The following is a 13,639-nucleotide window of genomic DNA, read 5'->3' on the forward strand; positions in this document are numbered from 1 at the left end:
CGCCTAAACCTGCGATGTCATAGAGTCAGTGTTAAGAGACATCATTGGAAGAAAATCTTGACAGTACTTGTTGCAAGACAGCAATTGGAACGGAGTGTTCAGTATCATCGCTTCTATAGAGAGAAGATCTCAAGTCGTGTGTCAATGAATACACTGCAGAATTGACTTGCGAACGAGCCATCTCACTTAGCATCGATCCCAGATTCCATCTCTGTACATTTGCTCGTGAGATCTCAACTGGTATAACGACCGAATAGTTCCGGCTCGGCTTGTTTCGACTTCTTGACATCTTCCTGATTCTCACATCATATTCTCTAACAGTTACAATTGCATTGTGCAAATCCACTCAAGACACCACCACAGGGCTCCTGATCCAAAGAGAAGGTCGCAACAGTACAGCATTTTCTCCTTGTTCCTTCGGCAATGCACAAGTCGCCGCAGTCTTCGCCTGGAATATTTGGAGTGCCATAGATGCCGCACTCGCCACCAACGAAAGGACCAGAGAAGCACTGGCGGGCTTCGAGGTTCTCGAAAGCTTCAGTCTTGGCAACGGGACTGGCGAGCGTGAGAGTAGTGAGAATGGTGGTGAGGAGCAGTGTTTGGACTTGCATGGTTGCTCTTGGTGTGAGGGTGCTTGAATTTGGGTGTGCTCGTTATAGTTCTTGTTATGACCTTGTTGGATGTTGATTGTTTATACTCCGTGGGTCAGAGGCTGTGTAGAAGTCCTGAATTGGAAGGCAAAACAAGAGACCCGTGGGCGCAGGCGGAGATATAAGTATCTCGTCGCATTCACCTCCAAGGCCCAACACTAGCCATGCTATGGGCAACCTGGCTCTTGCGATACGCTCCCTTCTGTTCTCTCCTCTCCGCTCTCTCGCAATGTAAACCAACTCATGACTTCACACCTTCTCTTTCTGTCCCAACCGCGCATTTCTCCTCCGCTTGTTCGCAATAATCACCACAGCCTCACGCACATCAATCTGCCGCCATGTAACCTCAGCTCCACACTTCCTTCTACGTCCATTTCATGACGTCCTTTGCTCCCAGTCTATGTCATTCACAAACACGACCACGAAAAGTAGACTCCACTAGCTCTCCCAGAATCACCTCTTGGCAGACTCGAAGCGCGAATGCGAAGCAAAAAGTTTGAAGCTGCATCGCACACATACTGCTTTAGGAAGAGAAAATACCTTCCTAATCGGGATAACCTTGAGAACTTCGCAGCAAATCCTCGATGTACAATATTTTCATTTGTTTGCATGCGTCATGCATTGCATTCGAGGGTCCTCTTACAGGCCGATGGTACTGGTCGTCGCTCCCTGGCGTTACTATCGCGGCCAGTAACTTTGCGGGGGGCTGAAGGTAGATCTTAAGCTTATTGGCACCGCTCCTGATCCTTCCAGTAACGTGGGAATATTGCTGGCATTCGAGTGGCTAAAGGGGTAGATCCGTTCATGATCAGCAGTCGACCGACGTCAGGCTGTGTAAGGATATGGCTGCGGACTGCGGATTCTGTTGTTTTTAGACAATCTGTGCTACGCCCGATGTGTTGAAGAACCCCACCCGGTCATTGGTCTCCAGATTTTGTTAGACGTTGGCCGAGCCCATTCATCAACAGCATCTTGAGAGGCTTGTGGCATGGTGTAGTCCTGAAAAAGGGGATTAGAATCATGTGTCGTTGCACCGCGGCTTACTGATTTGTCTGAATCAAGTGACCATGAGCGACAAGACGGATGGTGAGAAGGATTTCGACATGCTAATGCTTCGGAGTCTGGATTCCGATGGTGCTTGGGACCCGTTCAATTTCCATTTTGTGCATTCGCACTTCAGCTGAAAACCGTGGTTGACGTTCGTCTCTCCGTCAGCCAAGGCGTTGCAATGCAACACCGTCATACCATTTTACTTCAGGCTGCTGATTTCTGCTTCTTCCATCCATGGTGTAACAATCACGATGTGACAATGGTCGTATCGATCGGTCTTGATTCGTCAACGTAGCATTGAAGGATCGCTCGCTGTCGATTCTCCCGTGCCTTCATTCCCATACGAGAAATACTGTTTCCGGAAAGAGTGTCGTAGTGGTCCAGAAAGGGCCCGAGTCACGTTTTCTGCAACTATAAGTATCTCCCCAAAGAGTCGCTTTAAGTCATTAGTTTCCACTCGAGACGTCGACAAGTGCAAAAGGATTCCAACCAAAACACAATACTGCTAGTCAACAAAAGTCTCAAAAATGCAATTTGCACTACTTACCCTCTTGGCCACCTGCGCCGCCCTCATCACCGCAACACCAACCCCAGTCGAGCTGCAAGAACGTCAACAATGTTTCCGTGGAACATTCCCTGGTGGAGGTTGCGCGATCTATTCCACTGAGGCGAATCCCTCGGGACCCAATTGCGGAGATCAGTGAGTTGCCCCAGGTTCCTTCTTTTCTATTGCTTCATGAATATAATAGTAGAGTTTGCTGACTGGGTATCTCTGTGTATAGGTGCATCGCTGAAGGAATCCGCAGAGGATGCTGCGGACCAACGGGTTTCCAGATCGTGCCGGCAAACTGTTTCCAGCCGTTCAGTGCGTGTCAATGTACTTGCACATAGAGTTGTGGAAGGCAAGGCGGTTGTGGAATGCGCTCTGGGCGAGGAGAATGTGGACTTAAGACAGGACGAATATGCCGAATACCATACCTCTTGTGACATTTCAGAACTTACTCGTGCAAGTGGCCACATCCCATCCTTCGTCTAACACTTCATGTTCACACCTCTTCTTTTCTCTGCCTCTCGTACCTCGAACATGACTTGCACGCCGACGAAGAGTGTAGCCATTGCCCCGAGCAAGAAGACACGTCCACCCCAACTTCCAATGATGCCATCAACCAGACCCTTGAGTCCGTCAAGGCCGACAGCAAATCCCACAAGATTCGCAGCCATCATCATAAGAATATTGCCCACGGCTCCGACTCCACAAAGCCATCTATACTGGTCAGGTCGGTCCTTCCATTTCTTTGCTGGGAAAGCTAGAGTTGCCAGAATCTCCGGTAGAACGAAAAGCGTAATGAGCCAGCCCCACATCAATAGTCGAAGATTAATATCGTGCCACAGAGCGACAAAAGTGAACACTGCGAGGAAGTTGAGGATGCCCCGTATCTTGCCTTGCCCAGAGCCTCCGAGTGGGACATAAATATATCGTACGACGAAGCGATTGAAGGAACGATGCCAGCCTCTCCAGAAAGCAAGCGCAGAATAGTTATCTGACATACAGCGGACCATGTTCTCTGGTGGATCGATGCCGTCTACTAGCGACCAGAGGCGGAAGAAGCGCCAAGGGAGTAGGAGTTTGAGCCAGATGACGTGGAGGTTGAAGTAGCCGAGCATGCTGAGCTGGAAGGGAGAATAGATGTTCCAGTCGGGGTTAGACTTAGATATAGCGACGGCGTACAGGTAGTGGAGGACGAGTTCCATGCAGAGAAGGCAGAGAATGAAGCGAATTGCATAGGGGACGATGCGTGAGCGTGAAGTGGTGGCCATTGGGTAGCGGGATTGGGAGATGTAGTCGTTGAAGTTCACAATGGGCCCGGCGAGATAGAGCGGCGAGTAGAGAACGTAGGCGAGGTAGTTGCGGAAGGTGAAGTCGGAGGGCTTGGCGCCGAGGGAGGTGCGTTCTCGTTCGGACAGGTTGGCGGGATCGAGACCTTTCTTCTAGAGTTGATCAGCATAAGTTTGCAAGACAGATTAAAAGGGACACAAAGTACCTCAACTGGACTACTAGCTCTCCTGTCGAGCATCCATAGGTGATCGAAATTGAAAGCGATCAAGCGCAGCACTGTGATGTTGAACAGTATCTCCCAGCGTGGAATCAGACCTCCATAGCTGTCTAGCCATGTTCCCCAATTGTCTCCTGAAGGCTTGCTTGCGCCTGTGGTAGTAGGAGGAAGTGTCACGGCGGCAATGTCAGCAAACTTGTAGCCTTGACAGAGTTCATTTGCAAACAGAACGCCGATGTTGAACACCCAAGTCGTGGCAGCCACATACTGCCTTGGCAGTGCTGTACCGATTTGGTAATTGAGGTAGAGGATTAGCAGGACTTTTGTCGCAGAGATGCCATGCAGCGCGATGATGAAGATCATGGCGAAGAAGAGGTCAAACGTGACACGGTCCTGCAAGTGCTGATCTGCTTTCTGCGTAGCGTTCCCATCTTTGCCGCCAGTCTTCGCGCCAGGCTTGACAGCTTCGTAGGCTCTTCGTAACAAGGGGTGCAGCATCAAAACGATTGCCATGTACGGAATATTCTCTCGGAAGCCAGCATACTGGGCGTCAGAATTGTCGACTTTTCGTCCTGGGATCCAGCCTGGCTCGAGAAGAGGCTCTAGTTTGGCGTAGCCCGGATGGCTTGGCTTGGAAACATCATATACACTCTTGAACATCATGAAGGGAATGGTCAAGAAGACCAAGTAGTACACATAATACTCGGCCGTATTCCTGCAGTCTCATCAGCCTTGCCCAAACACTTGTGCTGCGTTTCCCACTCACTGCTGACTGTTAGCCACGTTTCTCGATTCATGGAAGCAGCCGACTTGCCCATTTTGACGGCTGTGCGGTAGGCAATGCCTGACCGGACCCGGCAAAACGCGTGTCGAGCGTTTCGACTTTGTACAAATCGCGTATTCGCATGGTGAAGTGTTGATGGAGTAGAGGTGCTCCAGCTGTCTGCAGGGGCTCAAATTGGCCAAGGCAAGAGGCAAGTCAGCGGATCGTACCGCATGCTGTGGCTGCCTCAGGCACCCAAGCAATCAATCTGCTTCGTTTCACGACATCCTGTCGCCGCCGCATCTAACCACGCAATCACTGTGTGCCACTCTGGCAAAGAACACCTCACTCACGCATCGGAACGCAATACGGGCACAGCGAGCTTTACCAAGCACTCACGATTTAAGCCACAAGGCATCCCTCCTCTCCGCCGCTTCCCGCGAACGTTTCGAACGCATCCTGTCCTCTTTCTACGTGGACAGATACAGCTTCAGAGCATGCTGACTTGTCTGCCGCTCCTTCGAGCTGCCTACCTCGCCGTGTCTCATAATAAAGATGGTGTTGGCCGGGCGCTCAAGGAGCATCACTCACCTGGCTGAGATCGTGGAGCACCCTTTATATCACAAGTGCGTGGAGGAGTTGGTCTGCGACGATAGTCGCTACGGCCAAGGCCATGCTACCGCTTGGATATATGTATACAGAAGAGCTTGAACGACCACGCAACTCAGTGGGTACAGGGTGGACAAAGAGGAAGCTCAAGGATCAGAATGTTCGGAGCGTGAGAGACGAGGACGTTGCGGCAGTGCTCGGTAGGCGATACCCCCGTTGTAGGCCCGGATACTTTCATGGGCATCAGTGGAGTCGGCAAAGCCAGTCATGTTTCCAGTGGGAACTTCTAGGTTCTGTCAATCGGCATGTTCTTGGCTGCCCAACAGACCAGGCAATGGTATGCCAACAAACCCCAAGCATCTGAGGGAACGAATCACAAACAATGGCGATTTCAGTCGGTGGTTACGCTGTCCCTCTCGTGTTGAAAAGGTGACCATGCGAAGTGTTACTGTACAAATGCTCACTGAAGTAAGCAGTATCCGGCTTGCCGAGACTAACGCATCATGCCCTAGGGCAAAGTGTACCTCTACGAAGACACAACATTGCTCCATACGGAGAATCGTGCTACTCAATTGATCTCAGCGGCGAGATGGTTTCCAGAGATTAGCAAGCAAATTGCCGGCAGTGATGCCATCAAGGTCACGGTGGTGTTGTCCAATTTACATATAAGCGCAGACTTCGACGTGGGAACTGTTGACACTCATCAAAACACAAACCTCAATACTATCTACAGCACGACTCTTCAAGAGAACAAGGCGCAGGCGCCCAAACCCAAAAGAAGCACCCCTCCACAGGCATACATCAACAACAACACATCAACAATCATACATCAACGACCATACATCAACGACCATACATCGACAAAATGAAGTTTTCAGCTATCACTCTGCTCTGCCTTGCCAGTGGTCTGGCTATCGCTGCGCCTGTGCAAGTGCCTGATGGACAAAGCTCAAGTATTGGCCAGCGTCAACCGGCAGAAATCGACAACCGCGTTCCATTGCCGGCAGAGAAGCGCGACCCAAGATTCAAGATACACACAATTGGTGCACCCAGACCACAGCCACCACCACCGAAGAAGGGGCTTTGGGACAAGATCAAGGGAATCTTCAGCTGATCGTGCATTGTGGCGGATTTGAGCAGGGAACTGTTGTGTATGAGCGAGGAGTGGAGGATCGGGGCAATCAGGATTTGGGCAGGTGTTTAGGTGTTTACTACAGAAGGGGTGAAGGTAAAGTCGTGCAGACGTGATGGAATGGAATTGGCGTGAAGATTTGTAGTGGCCAGATAGAGTTTAGCGTGTTGAGCTTCACGAGGAAGTCGCGTTCCTCGCTGCAGCGAAACACAATTCCATGCACTGTTGTCGCAAACCATCTCAACCTTTTCATTGAACTGGCCCTTCTCGCCGAATCGTATCAATCGAATCGCGCGCTGCCGCTCCACCACCTCTTGTCAGAGTCAGTCAACGGGTTCGTCCATATCGGCGCATCGAGCGCAACATTCCCCCGCGATGTCCACGCTCCCTCCCACGCAAGCCCCGGGGCAGCAGGAATATGCAGGCGATGAGATCAATGCGCTTGTGTTAGACCCGGGCAGTCACAGTGTGCGCGCAGGCTTCGCCGGAGAAGACACGCCCAAGTCGGTGGTGAGCATATCCCAACCCAGGATCAGGAAACACAGCTAAGGCGAGCAGGTTCCCACAAGCTATGCAAAGACGGCATCAGGCGATAAGCTATTTGGCGAAAATGCGATACATCTCCCGAAACCCGAAGTCGAGATACTAAATCCCTACGATGCGGACGGAATTGTGGAAGACTGGGAAACAGCGTCGAGTCTGTGGGAGTACGCAGTCACGAGCAGATTAACGGGGCAGCGGCAAACACCACCCTCGAAGAATGGGCTCAACGACGGCAACACGGACGAGAATGGCGACGTGAATATGGATGAGGCGGCGGAGCAGGCAGAGGAGCAGGAGAAGGTGCTGGGAGAGTATCCGCTACTCATGACAGAACCAGGTTGGAACCCGCTGAAGGCGCGAGAAAAGACGATGGAGATCGCCATGGAGCAGTGGGGCGTGCCGGCTTTCTTTCTCGCAAAGACAGGGCAGCTGGCGGCATACTCACAAGGCAAGGCAACCGCGCTGGTCGTGGACGTTGGGCACCAGAACACGTCAGTCACGGCGCTACACGAGGGCATGGTGCTGAAGAAGAGCATTCAGCGAACACCACTCGCCGGAAACTGGCTTAACGATCAGATCCGGCTCATGTACAACCAACAGAGTGTGCCTCTTGTGCCGCACTACATGGTCAAGTCGAAGCTGCCCGTCGATGCCGGTGCACCCAGCAATGCTACATACGTCAAATTTGACAAGCCGCCCACAGACAGCTACCGCAAGCTCGAAGAAGAACGCGTCCTGACAGCCTTCAAAGAGAGTGTCGTGCAAGCCTGGCCTGGCCCCGGACGCCTCGACCAACCTTTCGGACCCGGTGGCCAAACGAACGCTGACTCAGTGAAAGGCCTCCCACCTAAACCATTCGAGATGCCAGATGGGTGGAACCAAGTCTTCGGCGTAGAGCGCTTCCGCGTCGCTGAAGGACTCTTCGACAATAAAGCCGCCTACACAGACTCCGAACACGCTGCGCCTCAGCAGTCGCAAACGATAACACAAACCGTTCGCACAGCTGTCGAAAGCGTCGATGTCGACCAACGGCCAAGTCTCCTTAACAACGTGATTCTGACCGGTGCTGGCTCTCTCATCGACAAGTTGCCCGAGCGGTTACAGGCTGATCTGGCAGCTCTATTCCCCAACCCGAAGGTGCGTGTAATTGCGAATAGCAGCAGTCCGGAGCGAAAGTATGGTGCATGGATTGGAGGAAGTGTTTTGGGGAGTCTGGGCACGTTCCACCAAATGTGGGTTAGCAGGCAAGAGTATGAGGAGTTTGGGTCGAAGATTGTGGAGAAGAGATGCAAGTGATGAATGAAGAAAAGTGCTCAATCATGCCAGCAAAGCAGATAGGGAACATCAGCCTCTTTTGGAGCATGTCATAACTAGACGAAGGACAATCTGTGCCGATTCTTAAGGTTCAGAAAGATGTAATGCTTTATGCCCGGTTCGAAAAACGATGCTGTTGCTAGCGGACCTTGGTCGAAGGCATTCGGCCTCCTTCCGCCATCAGGATCTCTTGACCCTCGTCATTGCTCACGTCCAAATCTCCCCTCCATACACCGGCCCTTCACTCTCCAAGATATATCCTTTCTCACACCTCTCGAATTTCACTTTCTGCTGCTGAGCATAGAATTTATCGTACTTGCCATTCATCGCATCTTTCAAAATTTTCACATCTCGCGCAGGATGTAGCACTTCCCAGGGATGTGTACAAGATCTCCCTTTGCAGGTTTTGAGCAACATGGTGAGAGCATCTAAACGGTCCAGCAGCTTGCTGATTGAGAACGTCGACTGCCCCCTCAAGGCAACTGCGGCGTTATCATGCAGAGGTGCTTGAGCGAGAGTCATAGGCGAAATGAAGATGTCACTTTGATAATCGTTCTGGTCGGAGGAGATATCGCTAAGGGAGACAAATGTGTTGGAATGATTTCTGGTGTAAAGATTTTCCATCTCGTATGGGTCTTGGATTAAATCGTAGAGTTCGTGTTCGCCGCTACACCAGATTGTGTACAAGAGGCTGTAACCTTTCCCAATGATGCGGAGGGCTTTGTAAGTGTGGTTGGGGTAGAGGGTAGAGCCGTGGTTGCCTTCGGACATTATTACGCCCCAGGCTTCGATGTTGATGTGTTCTGTTGTCCAGTCCTCAGCACTTGCGGTCAGCGATGTGCCGGACTCATCCTGAGGATGCTGGGAAACTTCTGCTCCGGGGATATCACTTTCGCCCAGTCCATGTAGGGGAAGGACCTGCCCATCAAAATCTTCTTGTAACTCCCCGCCTGCTAGCTTCACGAAGGTTGGAGCAAGGTCGGTATGTGTCGTCATGATCTCTGTGCTCCAATTCTTCGGAATTCCAGGTCCTCTTACGATTAGAGGGATGTGAACATCCTCTTCAAATGGGCATTGCTTGCCAGGCTGAAGTCGATGCTGCCCGATATGATATCCATTATCCGTAGAGAAGAACACGTAAGTCTCATCAGTAGCACCAGCCTCATCAAGTTTTCTGAAGACTGCATCAATCATCTCATCGACCGCCTGCAAAGCTCTCAGTCTTTGGCGATAGAAATGATCGTTGAACTCCACATTCGTCTGATTCTGCCTCGGTAGCCTTTCGATCCAAGAGACGCCGTGTGGGGTTTCCGGGTTGAAATGTGGTGTTCTGGGCACGACCACGTCTTCGAAAAGATGCGCATGGCGTGCAGCCGCGACAGGCGGAGACTGTGTATTCGAGCCTTCGGAGAAGTTCCCGTCAATGAGGGTGTTCATATGCACGTTCGAATGTGGTGCATTTGGCGCAATAGTCATGAAAACTGGCTTGTCTGTTTCTTGATACTCGTGCAGTGCATCATCAAGAAAGCCCAATGCCATTTCTGAGATCACGTCCGTGCTGTACTGTCCTTCGTAGGAGACCGGATGTCCATCGTGGTTTCGAACGAAGGTCGCGTTGAGGTATTCGTACGTATAAGGGTTGAGAAGAAATTCTGAGCCCGTCCAGCCAGCTGCTCGCGGTGATGCGTAGTTCTCTACGCTGTGGGCGTTGAAAAGTTTTCCGATATAGTAGGTTGCGTAGCCGAGCTCTTGAAGCCAGATAGGGAGGTAGGCGGAGTTGAAACCTTGGGAGACAAACTTGGGCCAGCCGCCTATGCAATGTTGAGTAGAATCTCAGCAAGCTGTTTTTGCGAAGCGTGGGCGTGTGGTCGACTTGAGATACTGGGTCTAGGGAAAGGCAAAAGGGAAAGCGCTATAGGCACCTACCATACGGAGGATTCACATCTGTGACATTGGTGTTATGTGCTGCCTTTCCAGTCCAGATAGTAACTCTAGAAGGACAGCATTGGGCTACGGTACAATAGTGCCTGCCAAAAGTTGTACCTTGTTCGGTGATGTGTTTCTTCAGATAAGGCATGTAAGAAAGCGAGTCCATGTGGAGGTCTTGGTCATCAGTGAGGATGAAGATGATATTTGGCTGCTTTGCATTTGTTCCATCTTGGGCTACTCTGCCCCCCAATCCCGATCGGTATAGGAGGCTAAGGCAGAGCAGTATAGATCTTAACAATGTCATTGCTTGTTCAGTCGATGATTTTTGGCTCAGATAGACGTGTTCAGTCTTGATAGGCCTTGAAGATGTACTCGGTCTGAGCTGTTCAGCAGATCAGAGTAGCTCATGGCAAGCGAAGAAGCTGCTGTTGTCGTGATTGCCAAGACAATTGGCACAGCAATTGCCGAATGTTGAGCCTTCTCTCTTTCCATTGTTGTGCACTTCTGCAAATCTCACAAGTATACCAGCGCATTGCCCACACACCGCTCTGGGGCTAAAGAAGCTGCTCCGATACAACCGAGGATTGGGAACGGCGACAATCTGCAACCAGACACGCCTACTTCGAGTCAGTCGCGTCGGCTGAACGGCGGTATATGAGCCCGCCGACCTGACTGCTTCATCTGATCGTCTAGCGACAGCGATGGAATCTTCGGAAAGGACAAGACAAGACATGGGAGTGATCGCCCTATATTTCCTGCAAGATGAACGGACGCGTAGGATGTGCTATCGGCTCGGTTAGCGCACTTCGGAAAGAGACACTTCGCAACAGCCGAGCCTTGTTCCGATCTTCAAGAACTTCACTTCGAGGTCCCATGGGCCTCCGCATTGCTTATCACCGCCCGACCGGGTTGAACCATGATTGTATCTGGAGAAGCCTGAGAACACAGCAGACGCAGCCTTATCGCATTCGTTCCGCTTGTCTACTTGCTGAATGCGTTTTTTCTCAAAAATGTGCGAGCTGTGGGCGTTGCGAAAGGTCCCACATACGGGAACAAAAAGAGCGGAGCAAGCTGTCCACTAGACGTGCTACTTTGCCATACTAATGCTGTACCTAATTCCATGGCTACCGGACTGCCTATGCACCCGGCAAACTACAATGGCTTTTAAAGTTTGGGATCTACCCAAGCTCCTGCATCTAGAATTGGTCGGAAGTACAGCTCCTCATTGAAGAGGCCGTACTACCGAAGCATTATAGTATATCACCTTCTTCCTACCCGACCTCACCTGTCCCGCAGTGGAACTCATCGTCTGCAGAGATGTTGTCTCTCCTGCTTACTTCTTTTCTCGCACTCGCTGCCGAGTCTTCAGCGGCGACATGCTCATCAAAGGCACTGGAAGCAGCGGGGAAGCCTGCCGACTTAGAAGGTGTCAAGATCGAAGAGGTGATCGCAGAGACTGTGAAAGGATGGGTCGAAGAGCCAGTCCCGATGCCAAGAGCTCTGCCTCTGTTGCCAGCCGAAGCAAAGCCTTTGGACTTTTGCAATGTCACCATTCTCTACTCACATCCTGGTCAGTCTGTTCTTTCTCAACAGGATTATCCACTTCCTTGCTTACAATCACAGGCGTTGATGGCCAAGTTCGTGTGAACGTTTGGTTGCCCGAAGAGAAAGAGTGGAACGGAAGGTACTTGGGACAAGGAGGAAGTGGACATGTATGTGATTCGTGTCCTCAGCACTGATGCGCAGAATTAACAACATGACCAGGCAGCGGGTATTCCTGACGCACTTGGCCCGGCGGTGTCGATGGGCTATGCTGCAGCCAACACAGACGGCGGCCATAGCAACGAAGGCGATGTTTTCCGCACTGCGCTCGATTCAACCTGGTGGGGCGTTAAAAGCCCCGGCAACGTAAACTACGACTTACTGCAGCTGTATGGCTGGCGCTCTGTGGGAGAACTCGGGATGCTTGCCAAGCATGTGATTGAGCACTACTATGGCAAGAAAATCAAATACTCTTATTGGAACGGATGCAGCACAGGTGAGTGACTTTTGCAAAGAGTCCGTGAAGGCTTTACTGATGTCCCGAATCACTAGGCGGACGTCAGGGCATGATCCTGGCCCAACGCTACCCAAAGCTGTACCAAGGCATTATTTCCACCGCACCTTCATTCAACTGGGTAACCTTCTTGGTGACTGAGTTCTACCCTCATGTCGTTATGAAGAGACTGAACTACTACCCGGCTCCGTGCGAGCTCGATGCTATCACGGCCGCAGCTGTCGACGCTTGCGATGAGATCGATGGCGTCAAGGATGGTATCGTCTCTGCTCCGGGTCAATGCAAGTTCGATCCCAAATCAGTGGTTGGGCAGAAGTACACCTGCGGCACCGATACCCGCAAGATCACAAAGCAGGCTGCCGAGGTCGCCTCCTATGCTTGGAGTGGTCCTATTGATCCAGAAAGTGGCAAGCGAGTGTGGTTTGGAACTACCCCAGACGCATCTATGTCAGGCATCGACCCTGTTTTTGGCGGCCTTGCTACAACGAAGTGTGATGAAAATTCGAAGAACTGCAAGTCTTCGCCATTTGGCATCTCCGCAGACTGGATCAAGACATGGGTGATGAAGAACCCTGACTTCGACCTGGCAACTGTCGACGACGAGCAATTCTTCGATGAGCTGCTTGTCAAGAGCTATCAAGAATACCACTCATCGATCAACTCGGCCGATGCTGATCTGCGACGATTCCGAAAGGCGGGTGGAAAGCTGTTGGGCTGGCACGGTCTGCAGGATCAATTGATCCCACCAAACGGCACGTCGAGCTACCACGACCGCGTGAAAGCAATTGTTGGGCCGAGGATCAATGATTTCTATCGACACTTCGAGGCTCCTGGCATTGCCCACTGCATTGGAGGACCAGGAGCTTATCCTCTGACGGCCTTCTTAGATCTTGTCAAGTGGGTCGAGAAAGGCGAAGCTCCAGACCACATTCTGGCACAGAACTTGCCCTTCCCAGGACAAGATATGAGCACGTTCAAACAATTCACCCGGAAACTGTGTCCATACCCCAAGGTCGCTGCTTTCACTGGAGGAGACGAGAACGATGCTGCCAATTTCGAATGCAAGGATAATTTCGAGGCGAGCGTAAAAGTGAAGGACGAGTTGTAGTATGGTGTCGCACCGTTGAAAAATTTATGAGGAGAAGTCTCCGGACGACCGGAAGGAATCGAAGTGGTACAAAATCATCGACAAATGTATGTATTACTGCTGGCGAGTTCCTTCTCTCCCCTGCACATGTCGTCTTCACTCTCCTAAAAGGCATTGCAAAGCAAGTCGTTCGCATGATCCGCATCCTTCTAGTGTACCAAGATTCAACCTCTCGGCTTCGTACCGCTTATCTCGGCAAAAAAGCGATGTGATGCGACGATCTCTCGATCAAACGTCTCACGTGCAGCATCCAGGCCACTACAGACTTCCACCTCTCCGTAGGCTGAACGCTTGTTTACATTTGGCGGCGCATCACGATCATCACCATTATGCTTCATTGGCTTCGTTTAGAGCGGGGTTGAACGGCAATGTGGCTGCCGAAGGTGATGATG

At 51.4% G+C, this 13,639-nt stretch overlaps 6 protein-coding genes across 6 annotated transcripts; 3 read left to right on the top strand and 3 right to left on the bottom strand.

The window, feature by feature from the left end:
* Positions 1–314: 314 nt before the first annotated feature.
* On the bottom strand, positions 315–611 carry RHO25_002545 (uncharacterized protein; the record flags this gene model as incomplete). The annotated part of the gene is made up of 1 exon (XM_065602269.1): positions 315–611. The coding sequence occupies one exon, from the start codon at positions 609–611 to the stop codon at positions 315–317; it is 297 nt and encodes a 98-aa protein (XP_065458341.1).
* Positions 612–2,732: 2,121 nt separating this feature from the next.
* Positions 2,733–4,417, bottom strand: RHO25_002546 (uncharacterized protein; the record flags this gene model as incomplete). The annotated part of the gene is made up of 2 exons (XM_023598116.2): positions 2,733–3,689; positions 3,743–4,417. The coding sequence occupies 2 exons, from the start codon at positions 4,415–4,417 to the stop codon at positions 2,733–2,735; spliced, it is 1,632 nt and encodes a 543-aa protein (XP_023456285.2).
* A 1,574-nt stretch (positions 4,418–5,991) lies between these two features.
* RHO25_002547 (uncharacterized protein) lies at positions 5,992–6,240 on the top strand (the record flags this gene model as incomplete). The annotated part of the gene is made up of 1 exon (XM_023598117.2): positions 5,992–6,240. The coding sequence occupies one exon, from the start codon at positions 5,992–5,994 to the stop codon at positions 6,238–6,240; it is 249 nt and encodes an 82-aa protein (XP_023456282.1).
* Positions 6,241–6,633: 393 nt separating this feature from the next.
* On the top strand, positions 6,634–8,097 carry RHO25_002548 (uncharacterized protein; the record flags this gene model as incomplete). Its single annotated transcript, XM_023598118.2, has 2 exons — positions 6,634–6,768; positions 6,817–8,097. The coding sequence occupies 2 exons, from the start codon at positions 6,634–6,636 to the stop codon at positions 8,095–8,097; spliced, it is 1,416 nt and encodes a 471-aa protein (XP_023456283.1).
* A 225-nt stretch (positions 8,098–8,322) lies between these two features.
* Positions 8,323–10,348, bottom strand: RHO25_002549 (uncharacterized protein; the record flags this gene model as incomplete). Its single annotated transcript, XM_023598119.2, has 2 exons — positions 8,323–9,926; positions 10,042–10,348. The coding sequence occupies 2 exons, from the start codon at positions 10,346–10,348 to the stop codon at positions 8,323–8,325; spliced, it is 1,911 nt and encodes a 636-aa protein (XP_023456280.1).
* A 1,013-nt stretch (positions 10,349–11,361) lies between these two features.
* RHO25_002550 (uncharacterized protein) lies at positions 11,362–13,208 on the top strand (the record flags this gene model as incomplete). The annotated part of the gene is made up of 4 exons (XM_023598120.2): positions 11,362–11,614; positions 11,668–11,756; positions 11,809–12,082; positions 12,139–13,208. The coding sequence occupies 4 exons, from the start codon at positions 11,362–11,364 to the stop codon at positions 13,206–13,208; spliced, it is 1,686 nt and encodes a 561-aa protein (XP_023456281.1).
* Between the last annotated feature and the right edge of the window lie 431 nt (positions 13,209–13,639).

Source organism: Cercospora beticola, chromosome 2 (assembly GCF_033473495.1).
Source record: "Cercospora beticola chromosome 2, complete sequence".
Taxonomy (NCBI): domain Eukaryota; kingdom Fungi; phylum Ascomycota; class Dothideomycetes; order Mycosphaerellales; family Mycosphaerellaceae; genus Cercospora; species Cercospora beticola.